The sequence below is a fragment of the Cucumis melo genome, chromosome 6, assembly GCF_025177605.1.
Source record: "Cucumis melo cultivar AY chromosome 6, USDA_Cmelo_AY_1.0, whole genome shotgun sequence".
NCBI lineage: Eukaryota > Viridiplantae > Streptophyta > Magnoliopsida > Cucurbitales > Cucurbitaceae > Cucumis > Cucumis melo.
The window spans coordinates 27,491,428-27,509,773 of record NC_066862.1 but is presented as its reverse complement, the minus strand read 5'-3'; the positions used below and the strand labels follow the sequence as shown (position 1 = coordinate 27,509,773).

The following is an 18,346-nucleotide window of genomic DNA, read 5'->3' as shown; positions in this document are numbered from 1 at the left end:
CGTCTAACCCTACAAGATTTGACCGTCAAGGAAATTTGTAGGAAAATAATTATTAGATAGTTGATCACCATGGATATATTCGAAAAATAAATATTTACATATATACATATATATGTATATGTATCTTTTTTAATACTTTTGTCTAATCTTTATTTTACTTATTTACCTAACATGCCATTATAAAATTAATTCATCTAATCTCTAATAGATATTTATAGATATCTTTTGATGAATTATATTTAAAACAAAATTCCTTTGTCAAATATTTATTAATTATCCACACTAAATATATAGAATCTTAGAGAGCGGTAACATAAAGGATTTTTCTTTAATTCTTCCCTTAAATGAATTATTATTTTTCCTTTAATTAATTATAATTAATATTAGAATTTTAATAGTTTTAGAGTTCGAAGAGAGAGTTTTCTTCCATATGTTTCACAACAATTTTTTTTCTTCTATTTTTGTTCTCTCGGTTTATTGATCTCAGAGTATTTTCAATTTTCAAAACATATTCTCAAGATATTGACATTATATTTCAAGTTTTAAGTTGATAAACATGGATGTGTGTTGAGTCAAATATCTCTTATTCGTCGTTTTTACTATTTTACTTTACAAATCAACTTTGATCAAGTTGAATATGTTTGTCTAGCAAGAAAGCAAACATACTAATCATGTTGGAAAACTTTTTTAATTGGGGTTGAAATTATTATTATTATTATTTTATTGGTAATTTTGAAAAGAAAAATACGATTGTTGACATAAAATAAGGATTGAAGCAAGGTAAAAAAGAATAATAATAATAATAAACAGAATCGAGCCAAATTAATAGCACCTTAGACCCAAAACGAGTGAGGAAGTTAGTGTATGTTAGAAACCCAGATTTATAAGATCAACTTTGGCCTCAATGTATTGATCCTAGCAAAGTTAGTGAGACATGTCCCTCATATATCCAATCTCAAAGATTGCCCTAAGATCAAATTAAATTGACCTAAGAAGATACAAGGTCGAAGTAGACCCTACATATTAATTTAATATTTAGGACAGAATGCAATAATAATCACTTTTAAAGGTAGTTAATAAAAGATCAATTTTTTCTTCTTTTTTTAAATCAAACAAAATCTTTTGGCGTATTATATAACATATCTCAACTATTGATCAACCTCGAAGTTATCGCAATTATTTATCCATCTCAAGTCTTTTCAATTTTCGAAACATCTTAAGATATTGATGTCCCATTTAAGTTGCAAGATATGCACATGCATGTGTCAAATCAAGCTCCCAACTTCTAGACTTTTACTGCTTTACTCTTCAACTCCACTTTGATGAAGTTAAATAATATTGCTAGTGTTTGTCTAAAAAGAGAGCAAATATATCCTGGGAAAACCTTTTAGTTTAGGGTTTGAAGTTGTTGTCATTGTTGATGATTTTGAACTGAAAGGTACAACTTGTATTAGGTAAGAGAGTCCGTAATAATGATGGGTAATCAGATAAGATAAGGAAAAGATGATGTGATGTGAGAAGGAAGGTGTAGAGTATATATCAAATATTTAGGTACGTAGAAGCAGTCGTCGCGCGGAAAGGTAAAAACAAACCGAAAAGAAAATACTTTGTACAACAAACTCCAAATTAATTAATAGGTAGGCCTTGCATGCCCTATACATATGTATGATATAATGCCCTTCTTTTGGGTTGGACTTAATTTGGATTCAAAATGAAGTTAAGTAGATAAAATCCACATGAAAAGTGCATACCAAAGAGCGAGGGCAAGGGGAGCAGCTGAATATGTCCAAAACATAATAACGGAGCATTCCTGTTGACCAACGCCAAAGAGCTGAGTCATAATGCCGATGGACATGGCTGGTGGGAGCGTGTATTGAACCATCAACAAGAAGTGGTACATGGGGTCCGGTGGCAGAAACCCCAACCACCATGCTGCTTTCACAATGGATATTCCGATTGCAGGGAGAACAATGTATCGAGAGACGATTAAGGCTAGGATGATCACTGGTTTCACTGATTGTGACGATTGTATCCCTTGTCTTAGGTTGGCTCCCAGGATCAACGTTGTGCTTGGGATCGTTCCATCGCTGCATTCATTCATTTTTCTTGTTCGTCATTAATAATTTTCAATGGAACAATATACATATTTAAATATAAATATTACCCCAGTAGTTTGACAGCGTCCTGGACTACTCGCAATGGAGCACTCTCCCCAATCACCAAATGTCTCAGCCATGTCACCGCTCCAAAAACGAATCCAACCATCTAATTATTTATTAATTACACAAAACAAAACAATTTCATTTTATTTGTTATTGCAGTTTTATTAATTAATAGATCAAAAAAAGAGAGTTTACATATATAATTAATTAACTTACAGCTCCTAAAGTGGGTGGCTCCATCAACTCCTTGACAATGGAGCGAAACAAATGTTGTAATTTACCCAATATTATTAATGATCTTCCTTTTACTGATATACCATCATCTGAATATTGTTTCTCTAAAATGGGTACGACGCTTCCACCAGTACCTTCTAATAATTGGGATTCGATCTGAGAGATCTCAGTTATTCAAAATTAATTCATTAATTAATAATTAATCTAGCTCGTACGTGTATCAGATCGATTTAAATTAGTAAATCAATTACCTGATCTGATTTTAGCGTGTTGTTGGTAGAAGGAAGGATGTGATGATAAGAATCTTGATCAGGTTTTTGAGGCAGAAGATGAGTGTGCAACTGGGAATCATGTGGGACTGGGACTGCACCTAATTCTTGAAGTTGTTTGAGGCGTAATGAGGATGTTTTCACTACATGGTAACTGTATGTCCATATGTAAAATCCCCCCAACTGCAATGCATAATAAATCTTTAACTAATTAATTCATTCATTTCCAGTAATAATATATATACATAAATAAAAATTCATCTTTTCCATTACCGCCATGGAAAACGATGCGTAAGACAGACCACGAGAAGTACACGTGTCTTGATTCCCAAAAGGATTCCCCACATCCCCACAAATGGCTGGGATGATTATCAGAAGAAGGTTTCCTAAGTTCCCTGTGTGTAATTTGTTTGATATTAATTCATTAATTACCCAATAATATTACTAATTAAATTTAAAACCACGACTCTCTCCACTCACCAGTAGCAGAGGAAGCAACGATAAGGCCTTCAAGATATGGCTTTGGTTTGAAAACTTTCACAATCATCCAGCCCAATATTCCTCCAAATAAAAACGTAAATCCAATATTCACAGGCATGAACCACCTATATGTATATCAACATTAATTAGCTTCATGTTATATATTAAATTTAACAAAAGGGGTATGCTAATATATAGTGGAACTAAAAGGGAAAATCAATTAACTATTTACCATGAAATAATGTCTTGAAAGGTGACAGTTTTGGACAAATTAGCAAACATGAGACAGGGAGTGAAAACAGTAAACACAATCTGCATATGCAGTAATAATAAAATTAATTAGAATATACATAATTAATAGTGGATAAATTTTGGAACGAATGAATATAAAATGAAACAATTATACCTTATTAAGAGAAGATGTAGCATGGGGAGGAAGAACGTTGCAATAATCAGTGGCTAAGAAAGCTCCCAATAAAGAAATAAGGAGGAGTTGTATATTGGGCATCGATGCCACCTCCAGTAGAGACAACAACCCCATCTCTAATTCCTTAACAACCTATCTTCCATTCAAAATATAAAAAATATATACATGAATATCAGTCGAGTTTGAGCTCTTGATTCTACATCTTTTTATACAGTTTAATAAATTTATAATATTTTTACTTTGATAACTCGTGTGAAATTCTTCCGTGGTCAATTTTGTGTTCTTTTAATATATTAATATCAGTTGAATGAGCTTTTGTTGGCCTAAGAATAATATTATGGATAGATTTTAATATATTTATAATTTTTAAAAAAATATTATTATAAGCTTGATTAATTATACTAAAATTATTGCCGATTATAATTTTCATTTATTATTCTTTTAATCATAGGTTAGATTACTAATTTTCAGTTCCAAACTGGCCTTTTAAATTAATTTTTAAGAGTACCAAAAAGTTCTATATAAATGAAAAAGTATAGATATATTGTCCTACAAATCCACATCTTAGTGATACTTTTAAGAAAGTGAGATAAGAGCATTTTTGTCGATTATTGAAATCTGATGTTATTGAACTTACTGAGATATTTAGAATATCTTAGGCTAAAAACACTAAAGCAACTTGCAATCTTAATACATTTAAATACATAAGTTACTTTTCACGTTGAAATTGATTTTAAGATCATGAAACTTAGTATGAAATAAGATGACGTAATCCAGAGTGGTGAATGAGCTAAAAGATAGATATGGAGTGAAAGAGTTCAATTAAACTCATGTACTAGTAGGTTGAACAAAACATGTCCCTCGTAAATATTAATTAGAGTTAAATACACAAGACGTACTTTGCAGCCCCTTGTATGATTTGTGATATGTATTTATTAGTCACGTGTGTATATATGTCTGGGAATGAATTATTTATAATACAAAAAGTACACTGCGACGTAACTCACAAATTAAACCGCACCATGTGATAACTCATATGAATGGTGGTCCCTATGTTATTGCTCTCACTCTCACTCCAATTTTAATTTCTTTCTATAAATTTTTGTGAAGAAAAAAAAAAAAAAAAAACTTCCTTCCCAACTTTGGTTAACTTACGAATTTAGCTATCAACCTTCAGGCTCTTCAAAATTGTTTTTGCATATCATCTGAAGTTCATCAAACTATTGAGAGCTCTACCAGATATAGAAAGCTTAAAGTCTGAAAAGCATTATTTAAAAACATAATTTCCTTGGAAAACAATAATAAAAGAAGAGATATAAATTTATCCAGCCGAACTGAAGAATAATTTTTGTTAAAAATCTCCCAATTTTGGTCTGCTTGGAATATTAACATTAGAAGAAAAAAATGTGCTTCTTTTTTTTTTTTTTTTTTTTGATTTAAGATCTTTGGTATTAAAAGAAAGAAAGACTTACAATTTCACATGCCTTCAATATTAGAGTAAATTTGAATATATAAAAGAAAAAAAGTAAGTAATTAAGCAGAGTGGATTTGGTATTTTTAAAAACTTTTGAGATAAGCAAAGTTTGAATTAATGTGTAAAGAAGAAGATGATGTTAATGAAGGTTGAGCATGAGTAGTAGGTTGTATTAAAAAAAAAAAAAAAAAAAGAACAAAAGAAAAGGAGAGGATGGGGTATTTTGGGGGGAAAAAGCAGAAAATGGCGAACCTGGAGGGCGGAGAGAGTGATAAAAAGAGGGGAAAAAGGTAAGGCTCCGCCGCCGGAACTGCAAACTCAGAATTGTGAATTTTATGGCACACCCATTGCTCTTTCATTTGGGATTACTATTTTATAACTAAACTCACAAAGCTAAAGCCGTCCCCGCTACCAAACAAAACGGACCCACCTCTCCCTCCCCCTTCTTTTTCTTATCTATTAGAATGCGGTATATGGTGGCCTTCCCCTCCAAAACCTCTGGAAATTTCATCGTCCTTCCTTTACAATTATTATTCTTAAAAATGGCTCATTTAATTGGATGGACTTTGGAGTGATAGTAAAATTGGCGTTAGTGGCGTGCAGATCGGTTTAATTATTTGTGTAACCTTTGCTTTTTAGAGTTTAACGTACAATTTTAAATTTTTTGAATTGAACCTCTTCTCTCATTATTGAATGAGCAAATGGATGGTGGGATCCATCGTCCCACCCACCCATTGGTCATCCAATTCAATAATGTCGAACTTCATCCCTCCTCTTCCACAACTTGATTACTACTTCACTTTACTTTACCAAAATTTATTCGATTTCTTCTTCTTCTTCTTCTTCTTCTTCTGATGTCTGTTTTTTGTCTTTGCTTCTGCCTTTTATTTACTGGCGTCGCCGCGTCCGGTGGAGACGGCAGCCCCCACTCCAGGGATCTCGATAACACACCCACCTGGGCTGTTGCTGCTGTTTGCTTCTTTTTCGTCCTTATTTCCATTGTCTTGGAAAATGTTCTTCACAAACTTGGAACGGTAATTCATTGTCTTTTTTATGTTATTTCTTTCTCAATTAATTTTGTTTTTCACTTGTCTCAACGAGGATATAATATTATATTTTTAAGTTTTAGGTGTAAAGTACGAGCAATATTTGTGTATTTTATTATTATTTTTTAGGAAAAGAAAACAATTTCATAGCCCAAAATCAAATCTTTATTCTGTTGGCAATTAGGCCATTCTTTTCTGATTGTCTTGTTGTTGTTCTCCTAGTGGTTGACAGAAAAGCGCAAGAGTTCTCTGTATGAAGCTCTGGAGAAGGTTAAGGCTGGTTGGTTTTACAATATTCGTACATAGAACATTTAATCAAACTTTCTGAATATGAGAGAAAAAAGAAAAAATAGAGAGACAGCGACTGACATTCCATAAAATTTGTGCAGAGTTGATGATTTTGGGTTTCATCTCCCTGCTTCTGACTTTTGCTCAAGCATATATAGTCCAAATCTGTATTCCTCCGTCCATTGCAAACTCCATGTTGCCCTGTCCCCTTAAAGAGAAAGATGCCTCATCATCTACAACCGATGAAGACGAACATCACCGGAGACTACAATGGCTAATTCGAAGATCATTGGCTGGAGGTCACAATGTCGTCTCGTGTAAGGATGTAAGACCACTGTCTCATGCTTCTTACCCTCGGTTTTACAAACTTATATTTTGGTAAATAGTGGAAGGTCTATAACATTGCTCATTCTTTCAAACAGGGTAAGGTGTCTCTTATATCTATTGATGGATTGCATCAGTTGCACATTCTCATTTTCTTCTTGGCCGTGTTTCATGTGCTCTTTAGTGTTATCACAATGACACTTGGAAGGGTAAAGGTAAGGTTATATTTTGGTTTTCTTTTAAGTCTTTCATACAACTACTTGAATCAATTCTTTTCAAATAGCTAAAGTGCTGTAAACAACACATAATATGTTAATACAGTTGGGCAACCAGTATTAGGTGCGATTGTGTTAATATATCGTTCTCCTTGCATAACATTTATATTGAATTTTTAGGCGTTCTGAAAAAATAAAAAACTTTTTATCATGTTGGGGAATGGCAAGCTTACTAGAATTTCTTTAATTCAATTCAACTTAGCATATCATTGTGCTTTGCCTTGAATCCCATATAAAGCAGAATGTAGCATATGAGCCATGACTTAGAGTAAATCAGGAAAAATGATCAGTCTGACAAATGGTCTTAGTTATGTCATGTAGTTAACTTTTGGGATCATTGCCGTGTGAATTTCGGCCTACTTGATCGCTTTGTTATTTACGGAAGCTTTTCTGCTCAGATTCGAGGCTGGAAGGAGTGGGAGCAGGAAACTTTAACGCATAACTATGAGTTTTTCAATGGTCTGTCATTTTACGCTTGTCGAACTGTGATTCTTTTATCTCATGGGTTCAAATCACAGTTTATTCGCCAATTCCTTAGCATAAACTTTGTAGTTTCACATGTTTGTTGATCCAAAATTGGTTATTTTTCTTTGTACAGATCCTGCAAGATTTAGGCTTACTCACGAGACATCTTTTGTGAAAGCACACACCAGCTTTTGGACACGTCTTCCTTTCTTCTTCTATATTGTACGAGAAGTTTCTCTAAATTTCTATTAATTTCTATATTTGTCAAGATTTTCATTAACAATTATATGAATTTGAGAGCTTGACATTCAATCAACAAATAGAAATTTGAAGTCACCGGAGGGAGAATGAAATAACTCAGATTTGATTTTATGTTGCAGAGTTGCTTCTTCAGGCAATTTTATGGGTCTGTTAGTAGGGCTGATTACTTGACGCTGCGCAACGGATTCATAACAGTGAGTTTTCATCTTCTCGATTGCAAAACACTAGATTGATCGCAACTTCAAATTTTTAAAGTGATGTAATACTCTTGTAGGTCCATTTAGCACCTGGAAGTAAATTTAACTTCCAGAGATATATCAAAAGGTCATTAGAAGATGACTTTAAGGTAGTCGTCGGTGTGAGGTGATAATCTGTCATCTAAATTCTTTTAACTTGGGATTAGATATTATTTATTCTTACAAGATGATCTTATCTTACCTTGATTAATTCAACTTGTTATGCCTCGATCAACAATTTCTCTTCTTTAATGATTTTGTTGGCAGTCCTTTTCTGTGGTCGACATTTGTGATCTTCCTGATCTTTAATCGATCTGGTAAGATAACTTCATTTTATCTAATGACTCTGACTTCACGAGTAGTTATATAAGTTTGATTATGAAGACAACTGTTTCATTTTCAGGATGGCATACATTGTTCTGGGCATCATTTATCCCTCTGCTTGTAAGGAAAATCTCTTTCTTGAGGGGAAATTCACCAGATTGGCTAGTTAGTTATTATAAGACGATGTCTGTTTTAACCTCACACAGATAATCTTAGCGGTTGGATCAAAACTTCAAGCCATTTTGACTAGGATGGCTCTTGAAATCTCTGAGAAACATGCAGTGGTCCAGGGAATTCCACTCGTGCAAGGATCCGACAAGTATTTCTGGTTCGGTCGCCCTCAACTGATTCTTCATCTCATGCATTTTGCTTTATTTCAGGTAACGGGAACTTCCAATATGTAGCACATAAGTTTAGGAGTTGTTACAGTTCAGACTATATCTAGAGAAAGGTGTGTTTTGGTGTTGATCTGATTATTAGTTCATTTGGTACATGCAGAATGCATTCCAGACCACCTATATTTTGTCTACACTGGTATTCTTCTTAACCATTTTATCGACCCCTTGACCAGGAATTAAGTTTTATTTATGGTTCATGAACTTTGAGAAGGTTGTTTTTGCTTGTATTATAATTAAGCAATTAACATTCCAGTCCTAATTAGTCATGTTTAAAGGCACGCACAATGTGAATATAAATAACTATCTGATGAGACAATAATGAAGGTGACAATCAAAACATACTCTCTTTTGACTCTATACAATTACAAGTTTGTGTATGCATAAGCTACAATAGACGATGCGGTTGCTTGTGCAGTATTCTTTTGGCCTGAATTCTTGCTTCTTTGGTGGTCGCATCCTTACAATTATAAAAGTTGGTTTAGGGTAAGTTAGTCTTTCTTCCCTTCAAATGATTTGAACGCTTCAATTATCTTGTCTTCAATAAAGAGCTTTTTGACCACAAGGTTTGGATCTGCTTATGGTTTCCTAGGGTAGTAGCATTATTTCTTTGCAGCTACGTTACGCTTCCAATATACGCCCTTGTAAATCAGGTATATACGTATCTTCTCTTCTTCTATTCTTTCCAACTCAATCATACTGTTATGAGGCATTAAGGTTGGTCGCATGAAACGGGTTAATGCAGATGGGTTCAGGTATGAAGAGGTCCATCTTTGATGAACAGACATCAAAGGCACTCAAGAAATGGCACGAAACGGCCAAGAAGAAGCGGGCTAAACGAGCCTCAGCAACTAAAACCCTCGGAGGTAGTTCAAATGCTTCACCTCTACGCTCATTGCGACGGTTTAAAACTACAGGACACTCCATACGTGTGCCTACGTATGAGGACCTTGAGTCATCTGATTACGAGGGCGATCCATCAGCAACACCTACACAAGTGTCAACAAGTGAATCGATTAATGTTGATGTAGAAGATGGAGATGAAATACAAGAAATCGCTGAAACAGAGCAATCCCACAGTACAATGCAAAGTAAAGAAGGAGATGAGTTCTCATTTATAAAGCCTGCACCACTAGGATAAATAAGCTTGGTGGCCATAGCTGAGAGTTTGTAGAGGTGTTAAGATTTTGTTTGCACATATGATCTAGTTTTGGTTGGGGTCACCCCAAAAAAATAAAAAGAAAATACGAATGTACCATAAAGCATCAAGTCTTGGTTTGGTAGGAAAGTTGCAAATGTTTAATTTGTTGTCGTTTTATGAAGAATATGTATGTAAAGAGAAGAAAAGAAAGACATTTTTGCATGAATTTATATCATGGAGGTAATTAGCAGTGGCAACTTCTAAAATGACTTTTGTTCTTGTGGGCATTCTTCTAGATCACATTCTCTTTGGCAATGGCATGCCAAACTTCCGGCAATAATTGCAATATTGGTCCATTACATTTTACATGGCACCTACATAGAAGGAATTAGTAAGGCTGAATTGAGTTTTAAAGAAAAGATAAGCACAACACAGAACCCTTTAAAAGAAAAAAGAAAGAAAAGAAAAAAAAGAACCAAAGTATGGAGTGGCCCCACCTCCCAAGTTGTCATCTTCTCCTCTTTCCCTTCTAACAACAAAAACACTCTACAGTTTCTTCTTTTCCCTCAAAGAAAGAAAGAAAGAAAGAAACCCTCATTACAATATTACTTAACACTCACTGCTCCATCCTCAATCCCCAATCCCTTCTCTTCTCAACCTTCTGTCTCATGTCTCCCTATATCAGAGCTCTCACCGCGAATACTTCGTCGGCGCCTCCACCGGAAGCGGTGGCCTTGGAGTCGGACTTCGTGGTCATTCTGGCGGCTTTGCTCTGTGCCCTAATTTGTATGGTAGGGCTGATAGCGGTGGCTCGGTGCGCCTGGCTCCGCCGTGGGAATCAGGCGTCGGCGAATAGAGGACTGAAGAAGAAGATACTGCAGTCGCTCCCGAAATTCAGGTACAAGTCGACGGTGGGAGATGGGAAAATAGCGGCGGAATGTGCAATCTGCCTGGCGGAGTTCCTGGAGGGGGAGGAGATCCGACAGTTGCCGCAGTGCGGGCATTGCTTCCACGTCAGCTGCGTAGACACGTGGCTAGGTACCCACTCCTCCTGCCCTTCTTGCCGTCAGATTCTGGTAGTGGCCAGATGTCAGAAGTGCGGCCAGTTTCCGGCGGTTGTACAAGGCGGCGCTGCTGACAACAACGTGGAAGAGGAAGTGGAAGATAACAACAACGACAACAGGGGTTTGGGATTTTTGCCTTGACTTAACAAACCTTATAAGCTTCACTTCACTCTCTCTATTTCTTTCTGTTTCATCACAAACCAGCAAGAGTCAGTTCTCTGTGAATTCTTTTTTTTCTTATTATTTTTTTTTTTTAAAAAAAATACAAAAACAAATCTTGACTTTGGATGTTAAAAAAAATCCCTCCATTAAAAAAATCTTCACTTGTAAATTCTAAATTCTATATTGCCAGTAGCTTCATCCATTTCACTGCCTTTCATGCTGTCTCTGATGATGATCCCTACCTCTATCAAAGTTCCTTTTTATTCTCTCTCTCTCTCTTTTTGTACGCATTCTACCATTTGTTTTAGTTTAATTTAGCAATGTTTACATACTTTGCTTTTAAAATTACAAATAGTTTTTCAACTTTTTAATTCTTTTAAAAAATTTATCTATGAATTGATCGATTTAAAACAAATAATTTTTATCACGTACTCACTCTTAAACTCAAAGTTTATAATTGTTGAATTTATTAAATTCCTTTTTCAAAATTCGACATAATAATTTTCGACGCCATTTTACTTTAAATTAACGAAAAATTATTTAGTTTTTCCAAAAATAGGTCATTTTAATCCTGAATTTTTTAAAGAAAAATATTTGGGTATGTTTAGTCTCTACGCAAGTCCATTCATTACTAAATTAAAACTAAATTTTGAAAATAATTTAAATTATTTTGTTTTATTACCATGAGATAAATGATGACTACGTATTGTCACCTAATCATTAGCATTTTGATCTTAATCATTAACAAATTAAAATAATTTTGTGGATATATATTTATATATGTGTATTTTTGTGGATAATTCCTTTCTTTGATGCTTTCACCCTTTTTTTTTCACTCTCGTTCAATTTTCTCTTTTCTTCACTCTATAAACTACTCTTTCCGATTTGAAATAAATTTTTCGTGATGTTTACATAAAGAAAAAAAAAAAAAAAAAGATGAGAATCCTTCTCTTTATTCTCCTATACAAATATAAAATATAAAAATATATTATAATTAAACTTAGATTCTATTTACTCAAACAAAAAAATTAAAGTTGTATGAGTTAAGAGGATTCTTATTCCTTCGTCTACTTTATCACTTTTAACATTTTGGCTCACATAACTTAGTTCTTTTGGATTTAGTCCCATTTTAATTTATAAAAAGCACAATCTAATCAAAACATTACATAGGAAATTGAAGTGACTTGCACCCATATTAATTATTGTCTATATTTTCAAGTATATATTGTCAATTTACATATAAAAACACCCTATCAAATTCTGCAGTTGGATGGAAAATTAACGATCTGAAATTACATTTTAAAAGCTTTATACAAATCATAACATGATAATTGAGGACTAAGTCATTGCAATTAAAAAGTTAGATTTTTTAGTTCTCCTAAATCCAATGGTTGGATGAAGAGAGAAAAAAAATGGAAGTGATCAAGATTATTAATATTTAACTTTTCTTCCTAGACTAAAAAATTGCCATAGAATTTGAAATGCCAACACTATATTTTGTAAGTAAGCTTTAAGTTGAAATTAATTACCATTTATTGATTTAAAATATAATTTAATTAAATTAGAGATGAACTATAAATCCAAACGGCATGAGCCAACTTTTAACCATTAAGACTATAAATTTTTATAAAATGTAAATTCTAAAGCGTAAATAAATTTATTTTTAATTTTTATCTTTTATTCTATTTCGTTAATTTCATATTATGGAGACTAAACTCATATTTATTTTATAACACTAAGAACAAAAAAAAATCTCATAAAATAAATTTAAAATGGGTAAAGATTTCGGTTTGAACTGTTTAATTGTTAATTATTTATGTGGGGAGGAAAATAGAGCATCTTTGGATTTGTATATTTAATTAATCAATATTGTTCCCAAATTTTATAAAACAAAATTCTTAGACCACTCAAAGAAAAATAGACATTATGCACTAATGTCTTAACACCACTCTTAGGCTTGGAGTCATTCAAACATCTATTTATAATTTTATACTTAGCTAATTCATTAATTATTATTCCTCCCAAGACAATTCTATCTATTATTATTATATATTATTCTAAAGGGGATTCGTATGTTGACCAATACAAGGGGCATCTCTCTACTTTATTTAAATCTTACGACATTAAATTTTAAATTTGAATGTTTTGTGAGTTAACACTCCACAAAATTAGGAATAATATAATTTATAAATGTGATCCATATATAAAACCTTCAAATTAAACATGATTTGCAAGCTAAGAAGTTATGTAATCAAGATGAATTTTACTTGCATATGATGGCTAATTAGGTCATTTGACTACATAAAGTGATAAGCTAGTGCTAAAATGACAAGTCATCCAACTTGAATAGATTCAACCATATGTAAGATATTGTTGATTGTAGCTCTAATGGAAGAGACCTAAAACTATCATGTGATTGTATATAGAACTTGGCCAACTAAGTGGAAGTAGTAGGTTCGTATAATGTAAGGCTAAAATTCATTGACATGTGCATAGTGTGCTCCCAACTTAATAGAAATGGGGTAGGTTATAATTCAACTATATGTAAAAGTAGGTGAGAAGAATCGAGTTGCGAGTTGCGAGTTGCAAGTTGCGAAATTATCAAATCAAACGTACTAGATGAAATGTTAAGTTAATAAAGTAAGTCGTAACCGAACCATGTGAGACCATTAGGTGAGCACATGCTAAATAGACGAGGATGACGAGTTTACATCATTAAATTTTAACTTTGGAATTGTATATATCAACCTATTATGATGCAATGGGTGGCAAATATCTTTACACTAGCAAATAATACAAACAACTTACAAGTCAACTATATATGTATATATATATGTAAATTTAATTATTAACTACTTAATTATCAAGCTTCAAGCTTAACTATATCATATATAATCTATCAACAACATACATATTTTGACTCTTTTCATGTGAACATGTGTGGTACCACTTGCTTAGGTTTGGCTTGAGCCAGGCTACTGTCAACATATTTAGAGAGATGGGTGGCTGACGGTGGGCGTGGGAATTGCGAGAAGAAAGAAGTTGCAAGAGAATATAAAATGAAGCCAAAAATCAAAGGGATGAAGGAGAAGGAAAGTAGTGTTCAATGATGCTCTGGGGCGCTCAGTAAATTTTCATCAACTATCTTTTTCTTTTTCTTTTTCTTTTTCTCTTCCTTTTTTCTATATTTATAAAAGTAACACTACTTCCTAAAACTTCAATGTATTAAGTTCAAGACTTCAAAACTCAACTCAACGTTCTAAACACTCTAGAGTTTTTGTGCATACTAAATTTTCTTGTTCACTGTTATGTCAGATTCTTGTGGGTGTCACTTCTCGTTGAACGGTCCTTGAAGAAAACTTTGAAGAAGATTTTGGAAAAAACTACATACAAGTCTTTCATCTCCAAAGTGTCTTAAAAGTCTCGAAATTAAGAAACAAATGTTGTTTAAAATTATCCCACGTAAGAAATAATACAAAGCATGAAAACCAAGTTTCCACTTTCAAACCTTACTCCCCAAACCTGCAATAGCTTTGAAACCAACCACCATAAATCCAGTGCACAAGTTAAAGATTATCTGAATAACCTTCTATGAAAATGCTATAACAATTCCCCGTCAATCCCTCCCCATAAACTTCCCAAATCAATAATTAACATGCTTTCTCTTCCACAGTCATTCTTAACATTTGGCCATTTGTCTTCAAATTACTTCTCAACGGCCAACTTTGAGAAACCCAGGCACAGTCTATCATCAATCACTCTTCCCCTCCTGAGAACCAATTTCTTGCAGGTAATGTTCCGCATCCAATGCTGCCATGCAACCTGTACCACAGCAAATAAATATTAGGAAAGGAAGCAACTTCATTTGATCAACCTTTATCAAGGACAAGTGAAAGAAAGACATCATTTTCGAACAAAAACAATTGTTTTTTTACAAGGAAAAGGAACAGGGGACTAAATTTAAAATGAGGCAAGTCCCATCGTCTAAACTTCAATAAATAACTTTCACGGCCAAGAATAATACTAATAATAATACATATGTAAATAATTCAGTGCTCCTTCTCAATCATGAATCAGGTTCACTGTCACATCTGCATGATCAAAAAAGCGTGGCTCCACTAATATTTTAGCAACTCCTCGTAAATATGCCATGAAAACCCATCCAATATTATTTAGAGTTCTTCATATTAGGATTTAAGCATGCTAGCTTTTTATTTTACTTTAGGCCTAATAATAGAATCCTCTTTGGGGCGAAGCTATGCAATTCCACACCCTTAAATAATATACTACCCAAATACCTGTTAAATAATTTCCTCATCACCCCTGTCCCATCACACACCCACACCTTTTTCACTCCATCCTGAAGTAAGTTCCCTCCTATACCTGCCTTGTGCATCGGAAAGAAAAGGAGAAGTAGAAGTGCTTCCCTTCACGAAGAGAAACTAGAAAAGGTAGAAGCAAAGTCCCAGTAGGGTTTGGCAAGCTGTGATCACCACCCAAAACTGTCAATATGTTTATCTCAAGTGTATCCACAGAGGCTTGAGCACAGATAAGATATATAACATTCTAGAAATAACAAAGGAGAGAGGAAACGAGTGGAGGATTTCTTTTAATCTGGACTTAAATGTTAGTGGAGGATTTCTTTTGATATGGACTTAAATGTTATAACAATGAAACAACCTCAAAATTAATCTTAGTGTGTCTTTAGAATTAAAGGCACACACCGGTACAACAAAAAAGGACGATGTGTGCCCTTAACCCCTTTCTCCACACGGTTTCGAAGCTTTTTTTTTGTGTGTGTGTGTAACTGCTAAGAAGCATTAATCTTAGTTTGATCCCCTCCCTTTAGAGGTGCTCTTTTTTGTTGAGCTTCTTTTTTTTTTATTTGCAATAGACTTGGATATAGACAGTTCGGAGTAAAACTTTTTGTTACATAATCTAATATACATTCGTCTTCAAGTCTAATATATATTTGTCCTGAAGTTTTTACCTCACTTATGGCCATGTCTAGTGACACAACAGGCCCAAGGAAGAAGGAAAATGAGTATGGAAAGCGGAAACATTTCTACTGACCTGTACCAGCGGCAGTGATAGCTTGTCTGTACTTCTTGTCCTGAACATCGCCAGCAGCAAAGACTCCCGGGATACTGGTCTGCGTCGTCCCTGGCTTTGTCAACACATACCCATCAGAATCGAGTTGGAGTTGTCCAGCTAAGAATTTGGTGGCTGGTTCGTGACCAATAGCGAAGAACAATCCGGAAACTTCCAAATCAGAAACCTTTCCGGAGATCAGATTATGGACCTTCAGACCTCCCAGGACTCGCCCGTTAGCGTCGCCATAAGCTTCCTTAACCACCGAATTCCAGATCACCTCGATTTTAGGGTTGCTGGAGACGCGCTGTTGCATGATCTTGGAAGCTCTGAAAGTGTCTCTTCGGTGGATAATATACACTTTGGAGCCATACTTGGTGAGGAAATTGGCTTCTTCCATGGCGGAATCTCCGCCCCCAATGACCGCCAAGGGCTTGTTTCTGAAAATAGGCGCAGCGCCATCACAGACAGCGCAAGCCGAAATGCCTCGATTCCAGAACCCATTCCCTTCGCCGGAGCCAGGAAATGTCAATCGCTTGGCAACCGCACCAGTGGCGACAATCACAGAATCGGCGAGGACGGTTTTTGAATCAGCAAAGACCTTAAATGGCTTGGATGAGAAATCGACCTTGGTTACGGTCTCGGAGTAGATCCGAGTGCCAAAGCGAAGCGACTGGTTGCGACAACGGTCCATGAGTTCGATGCCAAGAATGCCCTCGGGGAATCCAGGGAAGTTTTCAACGTCGGTTGTTGTAGTGAGCTGGCCGCCGGGGGCGATGTTGTTGGCCATCCATCCTTCGAAGAGAATAGGCTTGAGCTCCGCGCGGGCAGCGTATATGGCAGCAGTGTGGGCAGCAGGGCCACTTCCAATAACGCAAAGCTTGGTTTTAAGAGTCTCGGTAGCATCCGCCATTGATTCTGTGGTCGTTGACTTGGAGGAGATGGGAGCGGAAGATATTGGAGAAGGAGGGACAGAGGCGCGGCGAATTGAATATAGCGCTTTTCGCAGTAAGCTAGGAATGGTATTCAACCCTCTTTTATTATTATTCCCATTCCCTCCAAAGCCAAAGCCTCTTTTCATTCTGATTTTTATTTCTACTTTTATCTTTTTTTTTTAGTTTTAAATCCCAATGTTTATGTTATTAATTCAAACATATAGCTTAGAAATATGCCTATAGTGTGAAACAAGGTATGCTTATCCTTTGATTTCCCATTATTCCAAGTTGTTCAAGGCATGAAGATTATTCCGTTTCACAACCCTTCCTTTGACTTCCCTTCCTATACTTTGAAATATGCCTATAGTGTGAAACAAGGTATGCTTATCTTTTATTAAACAAAGACTTCCTTCCGTTCAAACTCACATGAAAGCCAAAATTACTACAAAAGAATTATAGTCATCCTCAAACTAACAAAAGTAAATAAAAAAAATATCAAACAATCAAAAGTAGAAAGGTTCTTGCTAGCCAAACAATATGCTAAATCATCTATCCTAAGATAGATCGATTACTCATGGATACATAACGTACATAAACCACTCATGATGCTTCTAAATGCAAATAAATGAACAAAATAAAGAGGAAAAGAGATGCTAGTCAGGCTCTTGACTATCATCCTCAAATATGGAGTTACACTACTCTTTTATTCCCTTCATATCTCCACTCCTTTGAAGTTCCAAAATGTCATATATGTTCAAAAATCGACTTTCAATGGAGGCCCTAATCAAACTTTCAGAAATCTCTCCAAAATCGACAATAAAAGCTCAAAACTAATGCAAGATCTAGATTGGTGATGAAAAATGAAGAAAATGATGGGTCACTCGCCCAAAATAGTCACCCTGAATCAAAAGTTATGACATAATTATGATGCAGCATGTCGTCCACACCCTCACCTTTTTTTTCTTGCCCCAAGCCAAATTTTGACCTTTCTAAGAGATCTTTAGTCATTTTACTCCCGAAATTGCTTGTGTTGGTCCAAATGCTGGATTTCTTACAATTAATCATTAAGAAAAACATAAAAGATCAAGTTAAGCATGGAACCAACTAATTCTAAGTCGGAAGAAAGCATTTTTTTAGTGTTTTTCAAGTAATCAATCTCAAGTTAAGTTTTTAACATGGACGATTTGAAATCAAAATTATAAGCTCTTTTGATAATTGCTCGAGCTATCCTTTCCTTAAGCCCACAAGCAATAACCAAATTAGACTTAGATACGCCCTTACGAGGCATTTGGT

General features: G+C 34.7%; 4 protein-coding genes across 12 annotated transcripts; 2 read left to right on the top strand and 2 right to left on the bottom strand.

Annotated features, from left to right (window-relative positions):
• Positions 1-1,493: 1,493 nt before the first annotated feature.
• LOC103490643 (protein PIN-LIKES 7-like) lies at positions 1,494-5,535 on the bottom strand. 6 transcript variants are annotated; one of them, XM_017045134.2, is made up of 10 exons: positions 5,299-5,390; positions 4,728-4,777; positions 3,552-3,704; positions 3,378-3,457; positions 3,146-3,270; positions 2,939-3,060; positions 2,648-2,848; positions 2,379-2,561; positions 2,165-2,265; positions 1,494-2,087 (listed from the first exon to the last, which is right to left on the bottom strand). In XM_017045134.2, exons 3-10 carry the CDS (start codon positions 3,684-3,686, stop codon positions 1,718-1,720), a joined length of 1,317 nt encoding a protein of 438 aa, XP_016900623.1. In that variant the 5' UTR covers positions 3,687-3,704; positions 4,728-4,777; positions 5,299-5,390; the 3' UTR covers positions 1,494-1,717. The 6 variants fall into 6 exon arrangements, with proteins under 6 accessions (XP_016900623.1, XP_050942306.1, XP_050942305.1 ...); XM_051086349.1 differs by having other exon boundaries at positions 2,379-2,552; positions 5,299-5,386; XM_051086348.1 differs by lacking the exon at positions 4,728-4,777 and having other exon boundaries at positions 2,379-2,552; positions 3,552-3,708; positions 5,299-5,535.
• A 15-nt stretch (positions 5,536-5,550) lies between these two features.
• LOC103490639 (MLO-like protein 8) lies at positions 5,551-10,067 on the top strand. Of its 4 annotated transcripts, none has more exons than XM_008450223.3 (15): positions 5,551-6,080; positions 6,315-6,372; positions 6,482-6,705; positions 6,803-6,919; positions 7,378-7,438; positions 7,578-7,666; positions 7,825-7,899; positions 7,980-8,068; positions 8,209-8,258; positions 8,345-8,385; positions 8,472-8,645; positions 8,764-8,799; positions 9,079-9,146; positions 9,253-9,313; positions 9,406-10,067. In XM_008450223.3, exons 1-15 carry the CDS (start codon positions 5,901-5,903, stop codon positions 9,799-9,801), a joined length of 1,719 nt encoding a protein of 572 aa, XP_008448445.2. In that variant the 5' UTR covers positions 5,551-5,900; the 3' UTR covers positions 9,802-10,067. The 4 variants fall into 4 exon arrangements, with proteins under 4 accessions (XP_008448445.2, XP_008448447.1, XP_008448446.1 ...); XM_008450225.3 differs by having other exon boundaries at positions 5,980-6,080; positions 6,325-6,372; XM_008450224.3 differs by having other exon boundaries at positions 5,981-6,080; positions 6,315-6,362.
• A 402-nt stretch (positions 10,068-10,469) lies between these two features.
• On the top strand, positions 10,470-11,239 carry LOC103491102 (RING-H2 finger protein ATL80). Its single transcript, XM_008450933.3, has one exon. It carries the CDS (start codon positions 10,470-10,472, stop codon positions 11,004-11,006), a length of 537 nt encoding a protein of 178 aa, XP_008449155.2. The 3' UTR covers positions 11,007-11,239.
• A 3,184-nt stretch (positions 11,240-14,423) lies between these two features.
• Positions 14,424-17,297, bottom strand: LOC103490638 (thioredoxin reductase NTRB). The gene is made up of 2 exons (XM_008450222.3): positions 16,101-17,297; positions 14,424-14,849 (listed from the first exon to the last, which is right to left on the bottom strand). The coding sequence occupies exons 1-2, from the start codon at positions 17,197-17,199 to the stop codon at positions 14,779-14,781; spliced, it is 1,170 nt and encodes a 389-aa protein (XP_008448444.2). The 5' UTR covers positions 17,200-17,297; the 3' UTR covers positions 14,424-14,778.
• Positions 17,298-18,346: the final 1,049 nt, after the last annotated feature.